The sequence below is a fragment of the Aquarana catesbeiana genome, linkage group LG10 (genome assembly GCF_042186555.1).
Source record: "Aquarana catesbeiana isolate 2022-GZ linkage group LG10, ASM4218655v1, whole genome shotgun sequence".
Lineage (NCBI taxonomy): Eukaryota > Metazoa > Chordata > Amphibia > Anura > Ranidae > Aquarana > Aquarana catesbeiana.
The window spans coordinates 208,767,977-208,781,912 of NC_133333.1; the positions used below are offsets into that span (position 1 = coordinate 208,767,977).

The following is a 13,936-nucleotide window of genomic DNA, read 5'->3' on the forward strand; positions in this document are numbered from 1 at the left end:
GACAGGAAACCACCCCTTCCCGATAATGCTTCAACTTAGATTGTTGACTGGCTTGTCTATTAATATGAACCAGTGCTATGCTTCATGAACTATAAACTGTACAACTAAATTGAAAAACAAACTGAAATCTTTTAGGGGGGGAGTAAAAATAAAAAAACTAAAATAATGTGGTTGCATAAGTGTGTACACCCTCTTATAACTGGAGATGTAGCTGTGTTAAGAATTAGGCAATCACATTCAAACTCATGTTAAATAGGAGTCAGTACACACCTGCCATCATTTAAAGGGCCTCTGATTAACCCCAAATAAAGTTCAGCTGTTCTAGTAGGTCTTTCCTGACATTTTCTTAGTCGCATCCTACAGAAAAAGCCATGGTCCACAGAGAGCTCCCAAAGCATCAGAAGGATCTCATTATAAAAAGGTATCAGTCGGGAGAAGGGTACAAAATAATTTCCAAGGCATTAGATATACCATGGAACACAGTGAAGACAGTCATCATCAAGTGGATAAAATATGGCACAACAGTGAGATTACCAAGAACTGGACGTCCCTACAAAACTGATGAAAAGACAAGAAGAAAACTGGTCAGGGAGGCTGCCAAGAGGCCTACAGCAACATTAAAGGAGCTGCAGGAATATCTGGCAAGCACTGGCTGTGTGATACATGTGACAACAATCTCCTGTATTCTTCATATGTCTGGGCTATGGGATAGAGTGGCAAGACGGAAGCCTTTTGTTACAAAGAAGACCTTCCAAGCCTGGCTAAATTTTACAAAAACACATCTGAAGTCTCCCAAAAGCATGTGGGAAAATGTGTTCTGGTCTGATGAAACCAAGGTTGAACTTTTTGGCCATTTACCAAAAGATATGTTTGGCGCAAAAACACTGTACATCCCCAAAAGAACACCATACCCACAGTGAAGCATGGTGGTGGCAGCATCATGCTTTGGGGCTGTTTTTCGTCAGCTGGAACAGGGGCCTTAGTCAGGGTAGAGGGAATTATGAACAGTTTCAAATACCAGTCAATATTGGCACAAAACCTTCAGGCTTCTTCTAGAAAGCTGAACATGAAGAGGAACTTCATCTTTCAGCATGATAACGACCCAAAGCGTACATCCAAATCAACAAAGGAATGGCTAAACCAGAAGAAGATTAAAGTTTTGGAATGGGCCAGCCAGAGCCCAGACCTGAATCCAATTGAAAATCTGTGGGGTGATCTGAAGAGGGCTGTGCACAGGAGATGCCCTTCGCAATCTGATAGATGTGGAGTGTTTTTGCAAAGAAAAGTGGGCAAATATTGGCAAGTCAAGATGTGCCATGCTGATTATACAGTTATAAATTATTTGCGTTATACAGTTTATAGGTCACATTAAAGGTGGAAAAAGTACGGAAATGATTTATCATCTCTCATCTCATTTTCATCACAGAAACCTGACATTTTAACAGGGGTGTAAAGACTTTTTTATCCACTGTACAGTATATAAAAAAAAAAAAAAAAAAAAAAAAAAAAAAGCATATTAAAACACATATAAGACCAATTACCTGTCATCTCATCCTGCCGGGTGGTGTCACAAGCTGGTAATGTTTCTCCTCTGAGGAATCCAGTAGCTGTGAGGGGAAAATAAGGTAAAATGCGAACAATTTCTAAAAATTTGCACTTCCAATTCTAAGGAATATCTAATTACCAGTGGTTATATTTTCTGTATCTCGGTCTGCCATGGTGTTTTCCTGCGTTGTGTTCCATTCTGATAATGTCATCGATGTGTCCTCTAAAAAATGGTGAACATTTTAAACAAAGTCTGGTTAGTGGGTCCTGTCTTGGCACCAAATACACATCTCTGTAATGACCCTGGAAACAAGAGGTCACAAAAATCTAATAGAGTATCCAAAAGATGATTGGCTAAACAACTGCATTCAACCTCTAGTGCATTTTGACCTCTATTTTTGCTTTATATGCTTTACGAAATAGCAAATGTAAAGTAATATAGAGCCGGTTAAATAAAAAGTTTACTCCAGCATAACACTTTTGGTAGTAAAATAGTACATTTTGTGTAGAGATGTAAACATCAGACCAAAAAGAGAGACAACTGAGACTGCACTAGGGACAGTTGGGAGCAATGACATTGTAAGTTTATATGGAATTGCTACATTATTAAATTTTTATTTTTTGAAGAGAACTTGAACCATTTCAACTTAACAGCTGTGGATTGGTTTATTATCACTACAGTAAAACCTTGGTTTGAGAGTAACTTGGTTTGAGAGCGTTTTACAAGACAAACAATTTTCAGCTTTCAGCACTGACGCGCTTTGAATGACAATTGTGCGGTCATACAGCACTGTACCCAAATCTAATTTTTATCATTTTTTTTTCACACAAATAGAGTTTTCTTTTGGTGGTATTTAATTACAGCTGGGATTTTTATTTTTGCTAAACAAACAGAAAAAGATAGAAATTAAAAAAAAAAAAAAAAAATCATGTTTCATAGTTTGTTACAAAATTTTGCAAATAGGTAATTTTTCTCATTCATTGACATGCACTGATGAGGTGGCACTGGTGGGTACTGATAGGCACAGTTAAACGGCACTCATAGGCACAGTTAAGGCGGCACTGATAGGCGCAGTTAAGGTGGCACTGATGGGGACAGATAAGGCGGCACTGATGGGGACAGATAAGGCAGCACTGATGGGGACAGATAAGGCGGCACTGATGGGGACAGATAAGGCGGCACTGATGGGGACAGATAAGGCGGCACTGATAAGATGGCACTGATGGGCCGTGATGGGTGGCACTGATAGGTGGCACTGTGGGCACTGGTAGGTGGCGCTGGTGGGCACTGGTATGCGGCACTGTTGTGCACTGCTAGGTGGCACAGATGAGCTGGCAGCAGCTCTCCTTGATTGGGATCGATGTCCCTCTCAGAGCCGCCAGTGATCGGCTTTTTATTTTTCTCCTCACGTTGTCTGCGTGAGGAGAAAAAATAGCCGATTACCGCCTCTGTTTACATCACATGATCAGCTGTCATTGGTTGACAGCTGATCACGTGGTAAGGGGTCAGGATTGACGCCTTACTCTGATCTGTGATCAACTGAGTCTCATAGACTTGCTGATCACAGAGCGCGCGGGCACGGCAGGACATCTAATGACACCGTCCCGGCAAAGTAGGTCCGCGCTGTAGCCGTCATTCGGCTATAACGCGGTTCTAGAGAAGTTAATACATTGTGACTTGATATACAATTGATTTCTTGATTTACAAGTCATGTCACAATGGAATATAAAAAGAGAAGAGAGGTGCTTCTAAGTGTAGCAATATGATTACATTTAATGAAGGTGCAACATTTAGCAACTCACAAGGTTGAGGATTAAAACAGGCACATCTAAGTATGGAGGCACCCGGGGTAAAGCTGTCTACATAGACCATCCTCCGCACCGACATCGTCTCTTCCACGCTCTGCTCCACGGGCACTTCAAGCCTCGCCTTGTTGTTGGAAATTCTGATCGTGTGTACATAAGTCAGACGCACAAAAGTCCACGCATGTTCGGAATCAAGCAGAAGAGCCGCACTGGCTATTGAACTGTATTTTTCTCGGTTCGTCGTATTTGTTGTACATCACCACATTCTTGACGTTCAGAATTGTGTGACCGTGTGTATGCAAGACAAGTTTGAGCCAACATCCTTCAGAAAAAAATCTGCGGTTTTATTGTTGGAAAATCCTATCGTGTGTACAGGGAATTAGAGGCTCCTCTCTTCTCTTTTATACTCTGGAGCTCCTGCTGGATTTTGCTTCTAATCCCCTTGTGGAGGCTTCCATTTGTGGATGGACGTTTTATAGTTACACAACCTATCACTATAAACTGAAGGACTTATGATATAAATGGTTGTGGAACGAATCACTTGAGATTCCATTATTTCTTGGGGAAATTCGCTTTGATATACAAGTGCTTTGGATTACAAGCATTCTTCCGGAAGGAATTATGCTCGCAATCCAAGGTTTTATTGTACCTCGTATTTGTGATTAGTATGGAAAATTGTATTGTATTTTATTGTAAAGTGTCAAACTCCTCTTTTTATCCTGACACCAGATATGATTTCCTATTCTCAAGTCTATGTAAATGCAAAATATTGCTATCAGCAAGCCAATCAGTTAGTTGTTCTGCGGTGCTCATGTAATAACAAGGAATATGTTAACAGGAGGAGAGAGCTCAGTGATGAAGAGATTAGCTTGTCTGCTGCTTTATAATGTATGAAAACATTTTCCATGCTATCTTGTGACTGTTGTTATACAAAAATGGTGAACAAATGGCAAAAATAAATATTAAATATAATTATCAATGTGGAATGTATGTTCCTTGCTTAAGAACATTATTTTTATCAAGTTGTGAAGCATGGTGGTGGCAGACAAGTTTTTATGGTTAACCAGTTCCCTACCGCCGTATTGTAAAATGAGGGCAGCAGGAACCGTTCCTCCCTCCGGGCGGGCGTCATATGTCCTCGGCTTTCCGGCATTGTGGTCGCTCATATTGTGGTGGTCGCCGCATCTATGGGGACCCGATGCGCGTGTCCGGCGGCCGCGATGTCCGCCGGGCACCCGCGATTGCTCATCACAGAGCAGGGATGTGGATCTGTGTGTGTAAACACACAGATCCACGTCCTGTCGGGGGAGAGGAGAACTGATCGTATGTTCCTTGTACAGAGGAACACGGATCGGTCTCCTCCCCTCATCCGTCCCCTCCCCCCACAGTTAGAATCACTCCCTAGGACACACATTTAACCTCTGCAGCGCCCCCTAGTGTTAACCCCTTCCCTGCCAGTCACATTTATACAGTAATCAGTGCATTTTTTATGGCACCGATCGCTTTTATAAATGTGAATGGTCCCAAAATAGTGTCAAAAGTGTCCGAAGTGTCTGCCGCAATGTCACAGTCATGATAAAAATCGCAGATCGCCGCCATTAGTAGTAAATAAATAAATAAATAATAAAATGACAAATCTATCCCCTATTTTGTAGACGCTATAACTTTTGTGCAAACCAATCAATATAGGCTTATTGGGATTTTTTTTTAATCAAAAATATGTAGAAGAATACATATCGGCCTAAACTGAGGAAAAAAATTGGGATATTTATTATAGCAAAGAGTAATAAATATTGTGTTTTTATTTTTTAAATTGTTGCTCTTTTTTTTTTGTTGCAAAAAATAAAAAACGCAGCGGTGATCAAATACCACCAAAAGAAAGCTCTATTTGTGGGGAAAAAAAACAATCAAAATTTAATTTGGGTACAACTTCGCATGACCACGCAATTGTCATTCAAAGTGTGACAGAGCTGAAAGCTGAAAATTGGCCTGGGCAGGAAGGGGGTGAAAATGCCCAGTATTAAAGTCTTTAAAGTTCCACTTTAAGTCCCTATAGGAGTCATCCTAGGGTCAGCCCAAGGGGAGCAAAGGGAGAAGGTCAGTGGGAATAAACTCTAATGAGCAGGGCCCTCTGATTTTTCCCTGTATTGAATTGTATTGTAACTGTACTGTCTGCCTTACGGTTATAAAGCGCTGCACACACTGTTGGCGCTATATAAATCCTGTATAATAATAGTCCTCGTAGAAAGAAGAATTGCAGCAGCTACTAAAGTTACACTTTTTAGGGCTCTTGCACACGGGTGCCAAAAATGGCACGTTTTTTAGGCATTCTGGCTTTTTTTGTTCCTTTAACTGATCTGAATGATACCTACTGCTTTTAATAGGTCTGTACAAATAGGCACGTAAATCTCCGTAAATTAGGGGGAAAAAACACAAAAATCTGCTTTACGGGTCAGTGTGCTACATGCATAAATCACCCCCCTTCCTTGATTAGTAGATTATATTATTTGAATATTTGGCATTCTGGGAACTAGAGGAATACTTACATGCATATAAGAGCACTCTATACAGATTATTATTATACAGGATTTATATTATTATTATTATTATTATTATTATACAGGATTTATATAGCGCCGACAGTTTACGCAGCGCTTTACAACATTGGGGCAGACAGTACAAGTACAATACAATTCAATACAAGGGGAATCAGAGGGCCCTGCTCGTTAGAGCTTACAATCTAGGAATATTTATATAGCGCCAACAGTTTGCACAGCACTTTACAACATGAGGGCAGACAGTACACTTACAATACAAATCAATGCAGGAGGGATCAGAGGGCCCCATACGTATGTTTTGTGTGCACATGCTTTGTTTGATGGCTGTGGCAAAAATGATCACATTTAGTGGGCAGTACTGCCGCTGAACATAACCCATTCAAGTGAATGGGGTCATGCCACAACCACTCTATAACTCGTATAAGGACATTTATGCAGTTAAAACAACCTTTAAAAAGTAACCTAACTGTAACCTTACTGAACTTAACGCTGGGCTTTTCTTTGTCTGACCTTTTGAGTGCCGTTTTGGGCTTCCTCAACTCTTCTCACTTGTGTTGGAGATCACGCTGAAGTGACTGGATTGGTCACTGGTCCTAAATGGGTATTTGTGAGCAAAAGGGAAGCAATGCCTTCCGGTGGATAGTGCCCACCAGTGATGGCTGATGGAGATGGGCCCTATCCGGGATTGGGCTGCTGCCTTTTCTGTGCGACCTTAAGGTTGTTTCAGCATGTAGACTTAGATAAAAAGGAAGGAACGTCCGGTGTACAGAGAAATGTGACTTCTAAAATCTGGTTCAATCCGGAACGTTATTTAGAAATTAGCAACATGTCTCGCTAGCCTGCAGGACATTATTCTCTTCTTTCTACTTTTCTCGTTCTTCTCTTCCTTTCCCACTGCTCTCTCCCCCCCCCCCCCACCCACCCCCCTTTTTTTTTTTTTCCTCCAACCCCATCCTGAATGGGAGCCCTCTGTGATTAGGCCCATCCCCACCCCTTTCCCCTTCCCTTTTATTTGATTTTCTTCTTTGTTCTTGAGTTGGTTCCCCTGGGCCGTCATTTGGGACCACCTCTAGCCCTGTTGGTCTGGACAGGTGGTTTAAATTGTAGTATACACAAATTGTAACTCTTGATACTGTTATTGTCACTGCTACTACTTTCACCTGCGTGGGAAACAGCTATTCTTTTGCTTATTGTGTTCATGATTGTTTCCTTTTGACGCAATAAAAATTATCGTACCAGAAAAATTTGCAACATGTACATCAAGCCACCGGGTTTCGGGGGAATAGACTTCCCCTTCTTCAAGGCTGTTACTGTGTACCATTTGGTCAGAACGGTTCTCATGAGTGGTTATGTTGGATCAAGGTTTTTGAATGGCAGGATGCCGGTGTTCTGCCGAATAAGTTCCGCTCGGCGGATAAGTTCCTCACTGTACTGCGCATGCGCAGTACGATCCGGCGGAAATAGCCGAAGCGGAACAGCTGAAAATCAGCTGTACACGGCGCCTGTAAGAAGGCCCCTCGCGGGCTCGCTTCGCTCGCCACGCTTCGGGCACGGCCTCGCTGCGCTCGGCTCTTTTAGATTCCCCCTCTAGGTCCACTTGGATGGTGGGGAAGGAATCTGGACCCAGAGCGCAGGCGCCGTGTACAGCTGATTGAAGCGTTTGAGCTTCGGCTATCTCCGGCGGCTGACAGTAGTTGGTACTGCGCAGGCGCTGCACCTGCGCAGTACAGGGGAGGAACTTATCCGCCGAGGGAACTTTCTCGGCAAGACACCGGCTTTTGTTGTATAGGCAGACTCTGGCTGAATCGTCAGCGCTGATACAAGCAGTGGGCTGGCTGGGAAGAGTTATGCAAATATCAAAATGTCTTGATGGGTGGATCAGTCTAGTGGAGTTTACATTCCTAGACAGGCCACCCTAGGTAAGACCCACATGTGATGCTGAGCCTCCATGATTGAAAGAACTGGAATCTAATGAACCAAAGGGTGAAGATGATGCTAGATGTCCTCCAGCCAGGAAATGAGGTGGGCTCTATCTGGCTTGCTGCAGCTTCCAATGCACATTGTGAGATGCTCACAGTGTTCAGTAAATCAGAGGAAGCAATTTCAGTTCAGGAGAGAAGTCTGTACAACTGTGCAAGACTGAAGGGAAGGCTGGAGGTCAGATTTAATTTATGACCAGAGCATCAATTTGTAGTAATCAGGGGCGGCCTGTCCATTAAGGGCGCACAGGCGCCGTCCCCTCCCCCCTCCACCGCCGCCCCATTTCAGGACACGGACGCATGGATTCCAATGCGGGGGGGGCTGTTGTTTTGAAGCACAGATTAGAACCAGAGGCTCGAATAGGCTTCAATAAAGGGTGGGCTCGGGTCGCAGAGAGTGCACTCCGATCGTACCCAGGTGGGATCCCGGCCAGTCGGGAAGCGAGTTTTGACACCGGTCACCCGATTGGCTGAAAGGACAGGCGATCCTATTGGACGCCTAGGAGGAAGAGGGCAGGAGCTGGAAGCCGCCTTGGAGCCACTGCACCACGCTGCTTGCCACCCGCCATGATGGGGTAAGTGCCGAACCGACCAGCAAACAATGGGGAGGTAGGTGCCGCCACTGGTAGTAATACAGCGAGTACACTGGAGAAAGATTCATCCCCACCACTCAGAGTACTCCCTGTTTATCACCATTCCTTATACAGCCTCCATACCACCACAGGTTTCCAGGAGGATAAAACGCATACACCCTGTAAACGTTGCAGTTGAGCTCTTCATTGCTGTGCTCCAGCCTGTGATCTGACACAATTACTCTCAATTAATTTACTAATTATTTGTCCCAGTTCCGCAATTACTGAAAGCAATCATCGTTTTATCTCCCTCGTTGTGGGGAAGGCGATCGGCTTTCATCCTGCCCGGGATAGATGCATTGAAGAGCGACATCCAAGCAGTATGAAAGACAAGCGCCGCTTCATCACTAATTCATTTAATTGAACTTGAACTTCTATTACTTATGGCAGATAGAATATTATATCAGTTAGATGACCGTTCAGGCTCGATTTACACTGGCGAAAAGGTTTAATCCCTCACAAGGAGCCAAAAAAAACCCCAAAGACTACTTCAGGGCCCTAAATCTCAAAAAATTTGGGCACAAAAACTGCCATTTATTATATACATTGCCACAAGGGATAGAAATCCAAGAGTTGTGGGAGGGGTTCAGCAGGCTCCACCCACTACAGACTGTCTGAAGAAAACGACAGAAGGGGGCGGAGACAAGACCAGTCACGTACGTGATCCTACACTACCGGGTCTGGGGCACGCACACGTGCCGTCAGCGACCTGCTCCCGCTGTGATTGGACACAGAGGCTATGTTCACCAGGACTAGCTGATCGTTCAGGTCACAGGCAGAACGGCGGTCTGCCTATGTAAACAAGGCAGATCGCTGTTCTGTGAGAAGGGAAGGCTGTGATCCTGTGTTCCTACAAAGCAGGAACATGGATCTCTGTCTTCCCACAGTACAAGCAACCCCCACACAGTTAGCAAGCACTCCTTAGGCACACATTTAACCCTTTGATCACCCCTTTTGTTAACCCCTTCCCAGCTAGTGTCATTAGTACAGTGACAGTTCCTTTTTTATTAAGCACCGATCACTATATTAGTGTCACTGGTCCCCAAAAAGTGTTGCAGTCCCGCTGTAAGACGCTGATAGCTGTCATTACTAGTAAAAAAAAAAATCCATAAATCTATCCCAGAGTTTATAGACGCTATAACTTTTGCACAAACTAATCAATATACGCTTATTGGGATTTTTTTTACCAAAAACGTAGCAGAATACATATTGACTTAAATTGATGAAGAAAATGATTTTTTTTTTTTTTTTTATGGGATTTGTTTTGTAGCAAAAAGTAAGAAATATTTTTTTTTTTCCAAAAGTGTGGGACTATTTTTGTTTATAGCGCAAAAAATAAAAACTGCAGAGGTGATCAAATACCACCAAAAAAAAGCTCTACTTGTGGGAAAAAAAAGGACACACCTTTTATTTGGGTACAGCATCACACGTCCTCGCAATTGTCAAAGTAACGCAGTGCCGTATCGCAAAAAATGGCCTGGTCACGAAGGGGGGTAAACCTTCCGGCTGGCAAGTGGTTAAGGGAAAATAATTTTTCTGGTGGACGTGAAGGGCACTGCGGGAGGAAAGAGGGTGGGAGTGTGTGGGGAAAGGGGAGGGGTTATATTACATACAGACTGCCCTAGGTAACGCCCACTTGTGATGCTGAGTCTCCACGATTGAAAGAACTGAAATCCAATTAATGGAAAGGCGGGCCATGGACAGTCTAGCTCAGTGTTTCTCAACGTCAGTCCTCAAGGCGCCCCAACAGGTCATGTTTTGAGGCTTACCATTATTTTGAACAGGTGATTTGATCACTTTCAATGTCTTAGTAATTACCACAGGTGTTTCATCTGAGGGAAATCCTGAAAACATGACCTGTTGGGGTGCCTTGAGGACTGGAGTTGAGAAACACTGGTCTAGCTGGTGAGGAAAGCACTAGATGATGTTGGATGTCCTTCAGCCAGGAAATGAGGTGAGCTCTGTGTGACTTGCTGCAGCTTCTAATGCACATGGTGAGAAGCTCACAGTGTGCAGTGAAATCAGTTTCATTACAGGAGAGGAGCCTGTACAACTGTGCGATTCTGTAGAAAAGGCTGGCGTTCCTTTTTAAACCTTTATTTTTGCAGCGCAGTTGTTCTGAAATGCCAAATGCACTCGGTCCCGTCAATCTTTAAACGCTCTTTTGCCATCGATCGAAGCGCGGTGCAGTCGGGAGGGCTGACCGCGGCTGCGAGGTGTTCCAGCTCCCATTCTGGCATTGATTGCGTCCAGGTGGCTCAGACCCCACCAGCTGAGATGAAGCACAATTTACAGAGCATGAAAGCCATTTCTCTCTGGAAATGTAGGACGTGGCTGCGAAGCCAATACCATTAGCGCTAATTCCATGGCCGGCGTCCTGCTCGCTCCCGCCCCGGCGTGCCTGATGAGGAAGGGGACCGATCCCAGCCAGGGCATGGAAGTGCCTGCAGAAAACTGTTAACCCTTTCTAACTAGGCTGTACTGCATTACGACAATACAGATGTATGCCATATAAGATTGCAGCATTGTAGAACAGAATCTATGCTTTCCTCGCTGAATGTTCAGCAGTGGAAAATCCGATGGTATTGGTAAATAGCTGTGGTCAACGCTCTGTACGTGCAATTTTTCATCTTTTTTTAATATAGCTGTAAATCCTACAAGACATTTAGTTGAGCACCATTTTTTAATAAATTACTCACCATTACATCTCACTGCTCCCAATTAGGGATGGGCTCATGTGTGTTCGGATCGTACTCCCAGCCCACTTGAGCAATCCCGCCAGGAAGCCATCACTGCACAGCGCCAATCATAGGCAGTGAGGCATTTTCAGGCCTGCGGCTGCACATACACACGCTGCCTATGATTGGCGGTGTGCAGTGACGGCTTTCTGGCGTGATTGCTGAGGTGGGTTGGGGCTAGGATCCAAACACACCTGAACCCATCCTTACCGCCGATCTCCAGCATCCTCTTTCAGCCACTTCCTGTCTAAATTCACTTTAACCACTTAAGGACCGATCCTCTTTCTGAGATTTGTTGTTTACAAGGTAAAAACAGTTTATTTTGCTAGAAAATTACTTGGAACCCCCCAAACATTATACATTTTTTTTCTAACACCCTAGAGAATAAAATGGCGGTCGTTTGCAATACTTTCTGTCACACCGTATTTGTGCAGCAGTCCTACAAGAGCACTTTTTTTGGAAAAAATACACTTTTTTGAATTAAAAAATAAGACAACAGTAAAGTTAGCCCATTTTTTTTGTTTTATATTGTGAAAGATGATGTTACGCCGAGTAAATTGATACCCAAATGTCACACTTCAAAATTGCGCGCGCTCGTGGAATGGCGACAAACTTTAATCCTTACAAAAATTTTGAGTTGCAGAGGAGGTCTAGGGCTAGAATTATTGCTCTCGCTCTACCAATCGCGGTGATACCTCACATGTGTGGTTTAAACACACCGTTTTCATATGCGGGCGCTACTCACATATGCGGTCGCTTCTGCACGTGAGCTCGTCGGGACGGGGCGCGTTTAAAAATGTATTTATTTTTTTTATTCTTTATTTTTTTTTTTTTTTTTTTATGTTTACACCGTTCTTTTAAAAAAAAAAAAAATTGTGTTACTTTTATTCCTATTACAAGGAATGTAAACATCCCTTGTAATAGAAAAAAAGCATGACAGGACCTCTTAAATATGAGATCTGGGGTCAAAAAGACCTCAGATCTCATATTTACACTAAAATGCAATTAAAAAAAAAAAAAAAAAAAGTTTGTCATTTTAAAAAAATACAAAAAAAAAAAAAATGGCCCTTTAAGAGCTATGGGCGGAAGTGACATTTTTTACGTCACTTCCGCCTTGCAATGATATGGAGACAGGTGGGGCCCCTCACTCGTCTCCATGTCACACAAGGGACAACATCCGATCGCCTCCGCTGCTGCCAACGGCTCCAGTAAGCGGCGGAGGGCACCGGAGCGTGGCGGGAGAGGGGGGGCCCTCTCCCGCCGCCGATTAAAAGTGATCTTGCAGTGAATCCACCACAGAGACCACTTTTATCTTGAAGCGGACTGCCTGCTGAAGAAGAGGATACCAGGGTTATGGCAGCTAACTGCTGCCATAACAACAAATTCCTCTTCAAAGTACCAATGTATAACGACGGTGGGCGGTCCGGAAGTGGTTAATGTAGACCAGCTTCCTGATGAGGACAACAGATGACCATGACTGTGGATGTGAGTCATGGCTGCTTGCTGTCTTCACCAGGGGCACTTTTGATTGGGTGACAACACAGGAGCACAATTGTTAAATAGTTGTCACCCTATAACAGGAATTATCTGAACAAGGACATTCATGGCTGGACCACCAGGGATTATTTTAACTGCTTGCAGACTGCGTCATGTAAATATACTGCAGCAGGGGGGTTGCTCTGCACCGTATCGCATACATGTATGTGATCCAGCATTCCCGGGTAGGGGGCACGCACACGCATTTCAAAATTTTCTGCCTTTTTTTTTGTTTATATAATTAAAAAAACCTAGTGGTGATCAAATACATCAAAGAAAACTCTATTTGTGTGAAAAAAATTATAAAAATTTTATTTGTGTACAGTGTTGGATGACCTCAGTTACCAGTTAAAGTAGCGCAGTGCTGAATAGCAGAAAACGGCCTGGTCATGAAGGGGGTAAAACCTTCCAGAGCTCAAGTGGTTAATGAAAGCTGCAGATTTAAAACAATGAGGTTGATTTACTAAAACTGGAGCACTCAGAATCAGATGCAGCTGTGCATGGTAGCCAATCAACTTCTAACTTCAGCTTGTTCAATTGAGCTTTGACGGAAAAAAAAAAACAGGAAGCTGATTGGTTTCTATGCACAGCTGCACCAGATTTTGCACTCTCCAGTTTTAATAAATCAACCACACTAAAACAACTCTCATGCAACGTTTTTTTCATCCCACTGTAGTGCAAGCAGGCACAGACTACACAAGGGTGACAACTCTGCTCTGAATTCAATAACAGATGCAGCATTGTTGCCACCCCATCACAGGAAGCTGCAATGGGCGGACTTCACTGGCACGTTACAGGGGGGGTACTAAGAGAACTGTAAATGCAGATGCACGTTTATAAATGTGTTAGAAGCTAAAGCAGAATGTTACAGAATGGGGTTACATCTATTATAAAGAGCAATCCCAGAGAAGATCTACCTTTTTATACAATGAATGTGGAATGTCCTGTTTATTTAACCAGGGACAGAATAGGATAAGATACATAGATAGATGCACTATATTACCAAATGTATTGGGACGCCTGCCTTTACACACGCATGAATTTTAATGGCATCCTTAGTCCGTAGAGTTCAATATTGAGTTGGTCCACCCTTTGCAGCTATAACGGCTTCAACTCTTCTAGGAAGGCTGTCCACAAGGTTT

At 43.4% G+C, this 13,936-nt stretch overlaps 2 protein-coding genes across 2 annotated transcripts in view; one reads left to right on the forward strand and one right to left on the reverse strand.

Annotated features, from left to right (window-relative positions):
* Positions 1 to 13,936, forward strand: part of LOC141111166 (uncharacterized) — a 169,961-nt gene that overhangs the window by 23,659 nt on the left and 132,366 nt on the right. The window lies entirely within an intron of this gene.
* Positions 1 to 13,936, reverse strand: part of CRTAM (cytotoxic and regulatory T cell molecule) — a 70,945-nt gene that overhangs the window by 10,686 nt on the left and 46,323 nt on the right. Inside the window, exons 8-9 of the mRNA XM_073603211.1 lie at positions 1,685 to 1,768; positions 1,542 to 1,607 (exon numbers count right to left, since the gene is read on the reverse strand). Coding sequence (XP_073459312.1) covers positions 1,542 to 1,607; positions 1,685 to 1,768 — 150 coding nt within the window. The remainder of the gene's footprint in view (positions 1 to 1,541; positions 1,608 to 1,684; positions 1,769 to 13,936) is intronic.